This window comes from Thalassophryne amazonica, chromosome 7 (assembly GCF_902500255.1).
Source record: "Thalassophryne amazonica chromosome 7, fThaAma1.1, whole genome shotgun sequence".
NCBI lineage: Eukaryota > Metazoa > Chordata > Actinopteri > Batrachoidiformes > Batrachoididae > Thalassophryne > Thalassophryne amazonica.
The window spans coordinates 74,048,647-74,062,674 of record NC_047109.1 but is presented as its reverse complement, the minus strand read 5'-3'; the positions used below and the strand labels follow the sequence as shown (position 1 = coordinate 74,062,674).

At 43.6% G+C, this 14,028-nt stretch overlaps 1 protein-coding gene across 1 annotated transcript; it reads left to right on the top strand.

Moving 5' to 3' along the window:
* The first annotated feature begins 1,137 nt into the window (after window positions 1–1,137).
* On the top strand, window positions 1,138–13,087 carry cdca3 (cell division cycle associated 3). Its single transcript, XM_034174472.1, has 6 exons — window positions 1,138–1,219; window positions 1,421–1,587; window positions 1,648–1,759; window positions 1,868–2,761; window positions 2,836–2,912; window positions 12,750–13,087. Exons 1-6 carry the CDS (start codon window positions 1,210–1,212, stop codon window positions 12,840–12,842), a joined length of 1,353 nt encoding a protein of 450 aa, XP_034030363.1. The 5' UTR covers window positions 1,138–1,209; the 3' UTR covers window positions 12,843–13,087.
* Window positions 13,088–14,028: the final 941 nt, after the last annotated feature.

Here is a 14,028-nt window from a genome sequence, read left to right as displayed (position 1 = left end):
CAGTAATGAGGGGTTTTGATCAAACATACTAATTACTCAAAAAAAGTGAGGGGAAAAAAAGTGGATGTTTTGAAAATGCTTTTCACAGTAAAAAGTGAAGTCTGTGGTATCCCATCCCAGGCCAAAAAAAAAAATCTTTAGAAAATTGCCACATTTGTAGAAATTATGACAGTGTCAGGAGGTATTTTTTCTGCACCACCCTCTAAGGTCACCTCACTAAGGAAGTTTGCTGTCAGGAGTGTTGTAATTGTGGCCCAAGGAGGACTCTGAAACAGTGTATGTGCTATCTTTACAAAGATTGTGTACCAAGGTGAAACTTAGTGCGCACTCACTAAAACCTCGACCACCTTCAACTTTGGATGTGTTTCAGTTCTTGTGGCTACCAGGGAAAGGAGTGTCAAACGTCGTGTATGTGATAACTATGGGGCTGTTATTGTCGCAAAATTATTGCAGACATGCAAAAATTTTTTCAGACTCTGTACAGATCTGTAAATGTGCACACAGCTTTGCAAATATGAAATGATTGCATTTTCTGTTGTAGAACACCTAGAACAAGATGAGGTTGGGCTTGGCAAAGCAGGTTTTTTTTTTTTTTCTTATGTCAGTTTGCCAACTCAATTTTATGATTAAATTTAAGACTACTTTCCAGAGGTGGGACGAAATCACTGTCAAGTCATTCTCAAGTCATCAATCTGCAAGTTCTAAGTCAAGTCCGAAGTCTGCTTACAAACAATTGGTGGTCATTATGACTTGAGACTTGACAGTGACTTCGTCCCACCTCTGCTACTTTCTGGCAGTATTTATTGTCTGGACTCCATGATTTCTGTATGTGAATTGCTAACATGCTAAACTGTGTGTGTGCGTGTGCGTGCGTGCGTGCGCGCGACGTCCGCAGCCTCAAAATGAAACGGCTGCAGATTAACAGATGGCTGACATTTAAAAAGTTACTAACGAATAAACCTCTACGGTTGAACAGACATTTGACATAAACGTAATAAACGTTTCAACTTTCAAATATATCAGAATCCGAACACGCCCACTTCTTGAACGCTGTTCTCTAAGCCAATCAAAGCGGCGAGAGGAGGGGCGACGCGCTCACTGATTGGATAATTTAAAAACATGCACGCTGCATTGCTGTTTAAATGTTTGTGAAGTCGCGTTTCTCGTGTGACTTTTAAATGCATCTGAGGATATTCACACTTTCGTCGTATGGTTTATGGTAAGTCAGAAATAATTTGGCGGTGTATCATTAAATACAGGTTTTGTTGTTGTTACTGAGGTCACAATATTAAACTCGTTATAAAACGGCGACTTCACTAACGCGACAAACTAGTTTGACTAAGTTAGCTTGTTGCTAGCTTGCAAACAACTGACGTCACTTCAAACTGTAATCACGGATAACTGTTTGTGCGACCTTCAGATATTAGTATACCTGACACCCGTCAAATAAACATGGGATCTAGTGAGAGTAAGATGACTACGTCCTCTTCATCAATGAAACAAAACCAGATGATGAAAACCAGTCCTGTGGATCGGCTGATGGATCCACGCTCTCCTTCAGCGGGCATCGACCGTACACCCATTCAGGTATGACCGCTCTTATCAGCAGTTTAACATATATGAAGTTAAATGTGTACTTGCTTCTAGGTTGGGCTTGTGTCCAAAACATCTGGTTTAAAAAATGAGAGTCTGGCGTCCAGTGATCCTCGCTCACCTACTGTCGGGATTACACGCACCCCTGTCAGAGAAATTGTGAGAGGTAGTGAACTAAAATGGTGTTTTTTGTTTGTTTTTTTATTTTGTTTTTTTTCTACCTTTTTCTCTGCATGAAGCTTTATAAACTGCTTAAAATGTTTGTGTCCCACAGCGACGGTGGACTCCTTTGCTCGCCGGCTCGGTGTGCGCTTCCACAGTGAGGCTGAGGACAAAGCGCCTGCTCACACACAAGACAATGTTGGGGAGGAGGAGGTTGTCTTCAGGGTTGAGGAGATGCCATCCACTGAGCCCCTTCTGGTTCAGCCACCATCCCGTGCTTTGAGTTCCCTTGCGGAGCATGCCAACCTTCTGGCCACCCCTGTGTCAACGCCTCTCCGGGCAGTAGGCAACTCGAGCCCCTTTGTGCTTCTTGAAGATCCACTGGCTCAGGGAGAAATGGATGTTTCAGTGGAGGCTGCTGAAGAGGCAACAGAGTCACCACTCCACAAAAGACTGAGCATGAGTTTAATAACTTGCCATGAGGGAACACCTTCATCCCAGGTCTTTGCTGAGGTGCACCTTGCTCCAGCCCCATTGCCTGATGAAGTGGAACCACTTGATGACTGTGTGGATCAGTCATGTGCCCCAGTTTCTCTCCACTCTGACAGCCTGTCCACTACAGCCCCTATTCAGTCTCCTCTCTCACCTACAGCTGACTGTGCAACTGGAACCTCTCCTGCACAGGCAGAGGATGCAGTGAAAATGTCACCATTTGGAGATGAAGATCCAGCAGTTGGTGTGGAATCTTTGCATTCATCAGTCCCCAACCTAGAACAGCTGCAGCCAAGTACTGGAGTCCGCTGCCTCACCATTGACTCAAAGAGCCCCAGTCAGTTGGTGTTCCAGCCACAGTGGCTGGCAAAAGGCTTTGGTTCAAGTGGGTTAAGGGCAAGAGGTATGCAAGCTCACAGTGGGAAAGGAGGCTCCTCTCCTCTTGCTGTCCATGTTGCTGTTAAAAATGCTTCCAACGAGAACAAGGGACAGCCTGCAAAATTAAAGCAGAAAGGTGTGTATGAATTCTGGTTTCTTAAAGTCTCTGAGGAGATATTGCTGGATTTAAAACTTTCCTCCTTTTTCTAGGTGCACCACTATCTGAAGTCCGTTCTCCACTGCAGATCCTTAAAGAGACCAACTCTCCCAGGGAGCAACGTCCACAGGTACAGTCAACATGCATGTGTGCACCATGTTCTCAGTTTTCACTTCTAATGTGAAATGTTGCACTGATGCAGCCAGCAATGCCAGTGTGGTGATGTATTCCAAGAAATGTAACAGAGCTGGGATCTCAAATTTTACTTGGGTGATAGCCTTTTCTGTATGTGTAGCATCACAGTCTGAGAGACATGAGCTTCCAGTTGGTTACAGAGGACTCATTTCCTGGCTGTGAAGATGGTGAGGGCTGGGAATCTAAACCATCAGTTAGCAAAAAGTTGGCAAACTCTTTGCAAGTCCCGTTTATAGGAAACTACACAACATGAGTTTAGAGAAGTGTGGTGGAAAATGATCTTGTGTCCTTTTGAATCTTTTATTAATTTCAGTGTTATGCTCCCACTCAAACACTTGGGTCTTTTATACAGGCTCACTCATTTATGGAATTTGTTACTATGAGAAAAGTAATTGGGAATAGCCCCCCCCCCCCCCCCCCTCACTTTAAAAGAATTCCCAACAGTCCAAGTGGTTAGATGCATAAAACAAACCTCTATCCAGGTGGGTGTCAGATGTTAGTCATAAACCAGAACAGGCAAAATTTTCAGAATCAGAAGAAGTTTATTGCCATTGCCAATGAACCTGATTCACAGACTAGGAATTTGCTTCGATATAATGGTGCAGTATAAAATGCTAAGATAAAATATACAATATGTGCCAAAATAAGACAAAATATAAGATAAAAAAAATGACATATGAAAGGCTGTGTGCAACAGAAAAAAAAACTGCAGTGGGAGGAGTGCAGTTAAAACCAAAGTACATTGTCTAAAGTGACCCGTGATAAAATGATAAAGTGACAGAAAAAGCTAGAGAATTATCTAATTACATACACACTAGGTGTCTGTTTTCGCTGGATTTAAACACTCTCATTAACATGGTCCCAGCTTTCAGTTACAACAAGTTTTAGCGATGTGTGGGTAAGCTTGGTTGAGGGAAAAATAATAAAATTGCAAGTTGGGTGGGTCAAAAAGTGATAATTGAGATGTATTACAGGCTCTCTAAATGGCAGACAGCAGGCTAGATGGTGCCCATGGGGCACTAGTGAGTGTGATTGATCTGCTGCGTGTCATTATAGCAGTGTTTCAGTCATCTGCAGTGGCAGGTTGTAGATGACAGCCAGATTTCCACATACATTTGCATTCCATCGCATCTATGATACGGGACTGGAGCTGATAGCCACTACGACTCCTAAACGTCAGCACGTCAACCTCACCGAATACACAGACTCAGTAATTGGATACATAACAAAATGCATGGAAGATGTAACCATCACCAAGAACATTACAGTAAGAGCAAACGAAAAACCCTGGTTCACCAGGGAGGTACGTGAGCTCCTGAGAGCACGCAACACTGCTTTCAAGTCTGGGGACAAGGAGGCCCTCAAGTCACCCAGGGCCGACCTGCACCGGGGTGTGAGAGCAGTCAAGCGTGCCTATGGACAGAAAATCAACTCCCACTTCAGACACAAAAGACCCAAGACGGCTGTGGCAAGGCATCCAGTCAGTCACTGACTACAAGCCAGCCCCCCCACCGTGCAAGGACAACAGACTTCCTCAACTCAACACCTTCTTCAGCCGGTTTGAAGAAAATAACACAACACCTACAAAAGCCCCCGTCAGCCCAGACAACATAACACTTCAACTGGACCCAGCGGACGTGAGGATGACCCTACTCAAGGTGAACCCCAGAAAAGCTGCAGGTCCAGACAGCATACCCGGGCGTGTGCTCAGAGACTGTGCAGACTCACTCACTGACATCCTCAGACATTTACAACATCTCTCTGAACAAAGCCACCATACAAGCAAGCTTCAAAGCTACCACCATTGTACCGCTACCAAAGAAGTCACCAGCATCATCACTAAATGATTACAGACCCATAGCACTCACTCCCATCATGATGAAGTGCTTTGAAAGACTGGTAAAGGCTTGCATAACATCCACCCTCCCCACTACCCTGGACCCATATCAATTTGCCTGCTGCCCCAAGTGCTCCACTGATGACGCCATAGCAACAGCACTCCACCTCTGCCTGGCTCATCTGGAAAACAAAAAGTCAAGCACGGATGCTGTTTATCGACTTCAGTTCCGCGTTCAACACTGTCATCCCCCAACATCTGGTAGACAAGCTGAGTGCAATAGGCATCAACACTTGGCTGCTGGACTTCCTCACAAACAGCCCGCAGACAGTCGGCAACAACTCCTCAGCGACCACCATCATAAACACCGGGGTGCCGCAAGGATGTGTGCTATCTCCTCTGCTGTTCACACTGATGACCCATGATTGCTGTGCCAGATTTGCAACGAATCGCATCAAATTTGCCGATGACACAACAGTGGTGGGCGTCATTAGAGATGACGACTCGGCGTACAGAGAGGTACACCAACTCAACTGGTGTGTAGAACAACCTGCTACTCAACATCAACACAAAAGAAATAACTGTGGACTTCAGGAAAGAACAACCAACACACATCCCACTTATCATCAATGGCAGTGCTGTGGAGTCTGTGAAAAGCACAAAGTTCCTTGGAGTGCACATCACAGATGACCTCACATGGACCACAAACACCACCTCCCTGGTCAAAAAAGCACAGACACGATTCCACTTCCTGCAGAGGATGAGAAGAGCTGACCTCCCCACATCTGCACTCACCACCTTCTACAGGGGTGCCATTGAGAGCATCCTGACCAGCAGCCTCTCTGTCTGGCACAGCAGCTGTTTAGCTGCAAAGAAGGCACTACAGAGGGTGGTGAGGACTGCAGAAAAGATCATCAGATCACCCCTACCAGCCATTCAGGACCTGTACACTTCACACTGTTCCAAGAGAGCATGAACATCATCAAAGACCCCACTCACCCAGCACACAAACTGTTCTCCCTACTACCATCAGGGAAGCGCTACTGCAGCATGCGGTGCCGCACAAGCAGACTGGGAAACGGCTTCTTTCCACAAGCCATCAGACTCATCAACACACTGAAGAAAACATGAACATTTCAAAGACACTGAAGAACATTCCATGAACACTTCATTTCACCATGTCACTTGCACTTTACTCTTCGCACCTTACATACTGCATCTACACTATTGCACATAACCTGTATGTCCACTGATTGTACTTCTGCTGCTGTGTGAATTTGTGTGTATTTATTGTACATGTCTATATCAGTATGGTAGTCTTTTTTACTGCGCGTGTGTGTGGTTGTGAGTGAAATGTCAGAGAAATGTAAATTCATGTATCAGTATGTTTTTTACTACACGTGTGTGTGTGTTTCAGTCTTATCTATGTTTAGTTTAACAGCACATTGGAGACTGGTCAAACGCAATTTCAATCTTCTGTGCTAACACTGTTACATAGATTTTTGACAAAGTACACTTTGACTTAAACGCTTTGGGTCATGAATCGCACAATTTTTGCAGGTGGTGTGGCTTGGCTTTCATAAGGGGTCAGGTGGGTGCAGTGTTTTTTAGGAAGCATTTCAGCCTTTTTTTTATTTATTTTTATTCTTTACGTATTTATTTTAGGATGATCTGGATGCAGTATGTATTCCTGACTCTTATTCAAATGACTGCTTGGCTGCTGAAATAAGTCTTGTCTTGTTTTTGCTCCCATTTTTCTTGAGCTGAACTCATAGATCTAAAACATTTTTATATATACAAAAGACCCATTTCTCAAGTATTGTTCACAAATCTGTGTTGGCAAGCTTCTTCTTTTCCGTTGTCCAGATAATCCATCCCACCTCACAGGTGTGGCATATCAAGATGCTGATTAGACAGCATGATTATTGCACAGGTGTGCCTTAGGCAGGCCACAATAAAAGGCCACTCTGAAATGTTCATTTTTATCACACAGCACAATGTCGCAAGGTTTGAGGGAGCTCGCAATTGGCATGCTGACTGCAGGAAAGTCCACCAGAGCTGTTGCTTGTAACTTGAATGTTCATTTCTCTACCGTAAGCTGTCTCAAAAAGCATTTCAGAGAACTTGGCAGTATATCCAACCGGTCTGATAACCACAGACCACGTGCTACTACACCAGCCCAGAACCTTCACCTCCAAGATTGTCTGAGACCAGCCACCTGGACAGCTGCTGCAGCAATCGGTTTGCAGAACCAAAGCGTCTCAGGGAAGCTCATCTGAATGCTCGTTGTCCTCATCGGAGTCTTGCTCTGACTGCAGTTCATCATAACTGACTTGAGTGGGCAAATGCTCACATTCAATGGCGTCTGGCTGCTAATCAACTCTGTGCGAAGGAGATGTGTTGCACTGCGTGAGGCAAATGTTGGTCCCACCAGATACTGGATGGATATCTGACCCCCAGGCTCCCCAATAAAGCAAAACTGCACATTTCAGAGTGGCCTTTTATTGTGGCCAGCCTGAGGCACACCTGTACAATAATCATGCTGTCTAATTAGTATCTTGATATGCCACACCTGTGAGGTGGGATGGATTATCTCAGCAAAGAAGTGCTCACTAACACAGATTTGTGAACAGTATTTGAGAAATGGGTCTTGTGTATAATGGAAAATGCTTTAGGTCTTTGAGTTCAGCTGATGAAAAATGGAAGCAAAAACAAGTTTTTGCATTTGTTTTTGTTTGGTATCTAACTTTCCAAAGTTAAATTTATAAGCTGCCATCAGAGCCAGGGTTTCCCGTTTAATATAGCGCTGTGCAAAACACACTCTTTCAGTGAAGTAAATTGTCATGATGACAGGAATTCTGCTATAACGACCACTGATGGTTTATATGTGCGCATGCTGGGTTGAGTTTGAAAGCGTGTGTGGGATAGGAGCTGGATTTGAAATTGGTTTGAACACTTCCAGCTAGCAAGTAATCTGACTCGAGTCCAATTGTCAACCCCAGTCTGAATGGGTATTGATGGTTTCCCCTTCTTCCCCATGCTGTCTGGATTGGGATTTGTACCTGCAACCTTCCATTCACATGAGCATCTTGCTGTTCTTTCAGACTTTCTGGCTGTGGGCTCAGAACAAAATGGGATTTGTATGCACTGGATCGTCGTGTGTGTGTGTGTGTGTGTGTTTTTTGTGTATTGAGTCCATTCAAACACTTAGCTGTACCATGATCTTGATTGAGACACTTCAAATGTTGGGCCCCAGATATGAAATGCTTGAGAGCAGACTTGGTTTTTGAGTGAGGCGGTTGTTATCCTGGTTGAAGGAACGCTTGCTTACTTTTGTGTGCAACTACACCAATTTAATCATTGCTTGTTGTATGACATAAAACCGCAGCAGGAGCTTGGTTCGCATTGCCGGTAGTAAGTCAAACCTGTTTCCAGTGCACGTTGGCCTCCGCCAGGGCTGCCCTTTGTCACCGGTTCTGTTCATTATTTTTATGGACAGAATTTCTAGGCGCAGCCAGGGTGTAGAGGGGGTCTGGTTTGGGAACCACAGAATCTCGTCTCTTCTGTTTGCGGACGATGTGGTTCTGTTGGCTTCGTCAAATCAGGACCTTCAGTGTGCACTGGGGCGGTTTGCAGCTGAGTGTGAAGCGTCCGGGATGAAAATCAGCACCTCCAAATCCGAGTCCATGGTTCTCGACCGGAAAAAGGTGCTTTGCCCTTTTCAGGTCGGAGTGTCCTTGCCTCAAGTGGAGGAGTTTAAGTATCTCGGGGTCTTGCTCATGAGTGAGGGACGGATGGAGCGTGAGATCGATAGACGGATCGGTGCAGCATCCGCAGTGATGCAGTCGCTGTATCGGACCGTCGTGGTGAAGAGAGCTGAGTAGGGGGGCAAAGCTCTCGCTTTACCGATCGATCTACGTTATGAGATTTGGCTCATGACCGAAAGAATGAGATCGCGAGTACAAGCGGCTGAGATGAGTTTCTTCCGCAGGGTGGCTGGGCGCTCCCTTAGAGATAGGGTGAGGAGCTCGGAGTCAAGCCGCTGCTCCTCCACATCGAAAGGAGTCAGTTGAGGTGGCTCGGGCATCTTTTCCGGATGCCCCCTGGACGCCTCGCTGGAGAGGTGTTCCGGGCACCTCCCACTGGGAGGAGGCCCCGGGGAAGACCCAGGACACGCTGGAGGGACTACATCTCTCGGCTGGCTTGGGAACGCCTTGGGGTTCCCCTGGTGGAGCTGGAGGAGGTGTATGTGGATCGTGAGGTTTGGGCGGCTTTGCTTGAGCTGCTGCCCCCGCGACCCGACTCCGGATAAAGCGGAAGAAAATGGATGGATGTATTTATATATCAATAATAGTAATAATAACTAATAATGCCACAATACAGTATTAGAGAAACTGACAAAAAATCTGATAAAACAAAACAGAAAAGATTAAACCAATTAACAATGAACATAAAACATAGAAATAACTTTCCTGTGAACACCTAGTGACTCTTAAACCTCCACTTCATCCCTGTTTTATTAAGTTTAATGACAATTTGTTTCCGTCAAACCACATCTAAGCTGTGTTTTTACACAAGAAAAAAATAAAATGCAGTAAACTGCACATTTGTCTTTTTTTCATGAAAATATCTTATTAAATATAACATTACACTTTCATCAGGCCTTTAAAATAAATAAAAAAAATTTGTGGACTCTTGCTGTAATATGTTGTCAGTGGTTGAGATAGTTGCTGTAGGCATCTAAACCTGATGGAAATCTCTTTGTGGTGTGTCGGGTATGTATGTGCAAAAGGTCAAACGTTGATGTTGTGTGACAAAGGCCTTTTAATAATAACTCAAAGAAATAATGGCAAAACTCACATGTAAGTAAAACAAACGATTAATCAAAAAAATCGACTGAACTGATTAGTAAAATCGTTAGTTGCAGCCCTAGTGTTTAGGCTGAAATAAAGTCTTTCCTAAAAATCAAAGTCCGTATTTCATAAAAGAGAAAAAAAGGCCAGAAAGAGAACTAAATGAGGGAAAGCAGCTGCTAACCAAATTATTTGGAGAGGTGAGCTTGAAAGCTAGCTATATTGAGTTGGGGGGTCTGGGGGACCAAATTGCACTATTTGGTGCAACTCAATATTGCTCCCCCAACTTTAAAAAGGGTTCTGACTCCCAGGTGTGATCTAAGGTATACATTATTACCTCCGCCAAGGAGGTTATGTTTTCGGTCATGTTTGTCTCTCTGTTTGTCAGCAGGAAACTCAGTTTTGAACGGATTTTGATGAAATTTTGTGGAGTGGTTGGAAATGACGAGGAACAAGTGATTAAAGTTTAGTGGTGATCCGGATCCCGATGCTAATGTGTTAGCATGTCTATGGCATTTTCAATGTTAAAAGTTAGCATTAAGCAGTTGCAGCTGTCATCACGTTCGGGTGCATTTGTTTTCAAATTGTAATATTTCTTAAATTTATTTCTGTTTATAGAAATTTTGTGGAGTGGTTGGAAATGACGAGAGGTACAAGTGATTAAATTTTAGTGGTGATCCGGATCATGATCCGGATCCAGATGCTAACGCGTTAGCATTTCTATGGCATTTTCAATGTTGGCATTAAGCAGTTGCAGCTGTTATCACGTTCGGGTGCATTTGTTTTCAAATTGGAATATTTCTTTTATTTTTGTTTATATATTAATAATCTAATGATTATTTTATACAATTTTAGAGACAAAAAGAAATAGATCACTGTGCCAAGGAGGGAATCTCTTTAGGGTCAGTGACCCTATGGCCTTGTTTAGAGAAGTGTTTCATAAATGTTAAAAAAAATTCATATATTTGCAGTTTAGTTGAATAATAAATTGAATTGTCTTTTATTTGTGTTTGTCTATAAGCACATGCAATATTAATATCAGTGCTCAGATGACAGTAGCTTCTGGGAAAGGTGCAAGTTGCAATAAACTGTGATGCCAAACGCTAAGGATACATGCTATCCAGTCACGGCAGATTAAACTTTTTTTTTTTTTTTTTTTTTTTTACTACTGAGCAAACGTCATTGTAGACTTTTTTTTTTTAGGTTCAGTGATTCCACTGTGTGTAGATGTTATGGCGTCAGTGACCCCATGGCCTTGGCGGAGGTTTGCACTCTGAGTGCTTCTAGTTTAGACCTGGTTTCACTACACATTAGAAATTTGGTGTTTGCGTTAATACTCAACAAAAATATAAACGCAACACTTTTGGTTTTGCTCCCATTTTGTATGAGATGAACTCAGATCTAAAACTTTTTCCACATACACAATATCACCATTTCCCTCAAATATTGTTCACAAACCAGTCTAAATCTGTGATAGTGAGCACTTCTCCTTTGCTGAGATAATCCATCCCACCTCACAGGTGTGCCATATCATGATGCTGATTAGAGACCATGATTAGTGCACAGGTGTGCCTTAGACTGCCCACAATAAAAGGCCACTCTGAAAGGTGCAGTTTTGTTTTATTGAGGGGGGGATACCAGTCAGTATCTGGTGTGACCACCATTTGCCTCATGCAGTGCAACACATCTCCTTTGCATAGAGTTGATCAGGTTGTCAATTGTGACCTGTGGAATGTTGGTCCACTCCTCTTCAATGGCTGTGCGAAATTGCTGGATATTGGCAGGAACTGGTACGCGCTGTCGTACACACCGGTCCAGAGCATCCCAAACATGCTCAATGGGTGACATGTCCGGTGAGTATGCCGGCCATGCAAGAACTGGGACATTTTCAGCTTCCAAGAATTGTGTACAGATCCTTGCAACATGGGGCCGTGCATTATCCTGCTGCAACATGAGGTGATGTTCTTGGATGTATGGCACAACAGTGGGCCTCAGGATCTCGTCACGGTATCTCTGTGCATTCAAAATGCCATCAATAAAATGCACCTGTGTTCTTCGTCCATAACAGACGCCTGCCCATACCATAACCCCACCGCTACCATGGGCCACTCGATCCACAACTTTAAGATCAGAAAACCGCTCACCCACACGACGCCACACACACTGTCTGCCATCTGCCCTGGACAGTGTGAACTGGGATTCATTCGTGAAGAGAACACCTCTCCAATGTGCCAAATGCCAGCGAATGTGAGCATTTGCCCACTCAAGTCGGTTACGACAACGAACTGGAGTCAGGTCGAGACCCCGATGAGGACGACAAGCATGCAGATGAGCTTCCCTGTGATGCTTTCTGACAGTTTATGCAGAAATTCTTTGGTTATGCAAACCAATTGTTTCAACAGCTGTCCGAGTGGCTGGTCTCAGACGATCTTGGAGGTGAACATGCTGGATGTGGAGGTCCTGGACTGGTGTGGTTACATGTGGTCTGAGGTTGTGAGGCTGGTTGGATGTACTGCCAAATTCTCTGAAACGCCTTTGGAGACGGCTTATGGTAGAGAAATGAACATTCAATACATGAGCAACAGCTCTGGTTGACATTCCTGCTGTCAGCATGCCAACTGCATGCTCCTTCAAATCTTGCGACATCTGTGGCATTGTGCTGATAAAACTGCACCTTTCAGAGTGGCCTTTTATTGTGGGCGGTCTAAGGCACACCTGTGCACTAATCAGCATCTTGATATGGCACACCTGTGAGGTGGGATGGATTATCTCAGCAAAGAAGTGCTCACTATCACAGATTTAGACTGGTTTGTGAACAATATTTGAGGGAAATGGTGATATTGTGTATGTGGAAAAAGTTTTAGATCTTTGAGTTCATCTCATACCAAATGGGAGCAAAACCAAAAGTGTTGCGTTTATATTTTTGTTGAGTGTTAAAAAAAAAAAAAAAAAAAAAACATAACGGGGGGGGTCTTCAATATGGCTAGTACCTAGGGCCCAGAATTTGGTGCTACGTCCCTGAATTCCAGTGTAGGATGGTTGTCCAGACGTAACTTTCTGTTCTTTCTTCTGCGCATTTCAGATGAAGCTGAAGTCTTCAACCCCAGACAGGCAGAAGCTTGGACGGATGGATCACAGAGTATTGACAGTGGCTCTGGATAAGGAGAATATCTGATCCATTACAGTGATATGTACAGAAACAGCTTTTATTTCTTAAAGGCCAACTTTTATGTACAGCTAAATAAACTGCCCTCAAGTTTTTATTTTATAAATATGTAACTGTCATCTGGTTTTTAGTGTTTGTCTTGCTTTTTTTCCTCTTACTGAAGTGGGACTGAGGCTTCTTTTTTCTTTAAGCCCACCCCCTGCAGTCTGTAATTAAACTGACTTCAACAATAAACATGCTGATTGTAATTGAAATGGCTGTCGTACCTGAACTTGCTGTATGTCTCATTACTGCAATTTATGAACTACATGCAGTCAGGCTTTTAATTAGTGTGTGTGTGAGAGAGACACACTACAAGAAGCCTTGCAGAATAAATGTACTAAAACTGCTTGTACCAGGATGCTGTACAAATTAGTGTATTAGAACAGTGGTTCCCAAAATATGGGCTGTGAAAGTACCCCCAGTTGGGCGATAAAAGGGCAATAAGAAATCTTGGCTTCATTTTATTTTTTTCCTTCTACAATTTTGTGATCTTTAAAATGTACGTAAAAGGAAGAGTTATCTGACAAAGCTAACATGCCACTAGTTAATCTTCAGTCATCTGACATGTTGATTTGGCACATCTTGCACTGGATGCCCCTTTCTGATACAATTCTACATGGAGCATGGCCAGGAGTGGTCTTGAACCAGGAACCTTCTGCTCTGGAAACCAGTGGACTAACCATAGTGTGCGTACTGATTAAATTGCTGCAGGGACCATTAGGGAACTGCAGGAATGATTGCTTTAGTAACTTAGTGTTATCTGTATCGGCTGTATCTGCTCAGCATGTCTAGTACTGCATAAAGTTCATATACTAGTAGTTTATTTCCTTTTTTCAACTAGTCAGAAATGGGCATTATCTAGTCATTTTAAGAATTTAGAGGAAACGGCATCATGGTGGCTTAGTAAAGTGCCTTTATTGTCATTATACATAGCCAGCCTAAGTTTATGTAGAAATCGTTGTACAAAAGCTTCAAATATCTGTCACTGAGACAGATGACTGGAGTGCAGTTTTAAGCAGAAACAAGGTGGTAATCTGTGAACCACGACTGATGGTGACTGTTCGGTCTGTGACACCTGTTTCAATGAAACTTCATAGTAGCAACATCATATGTAGATGTGCACAAAGGAAATAATTCCAGCCTGTTTTCAGGA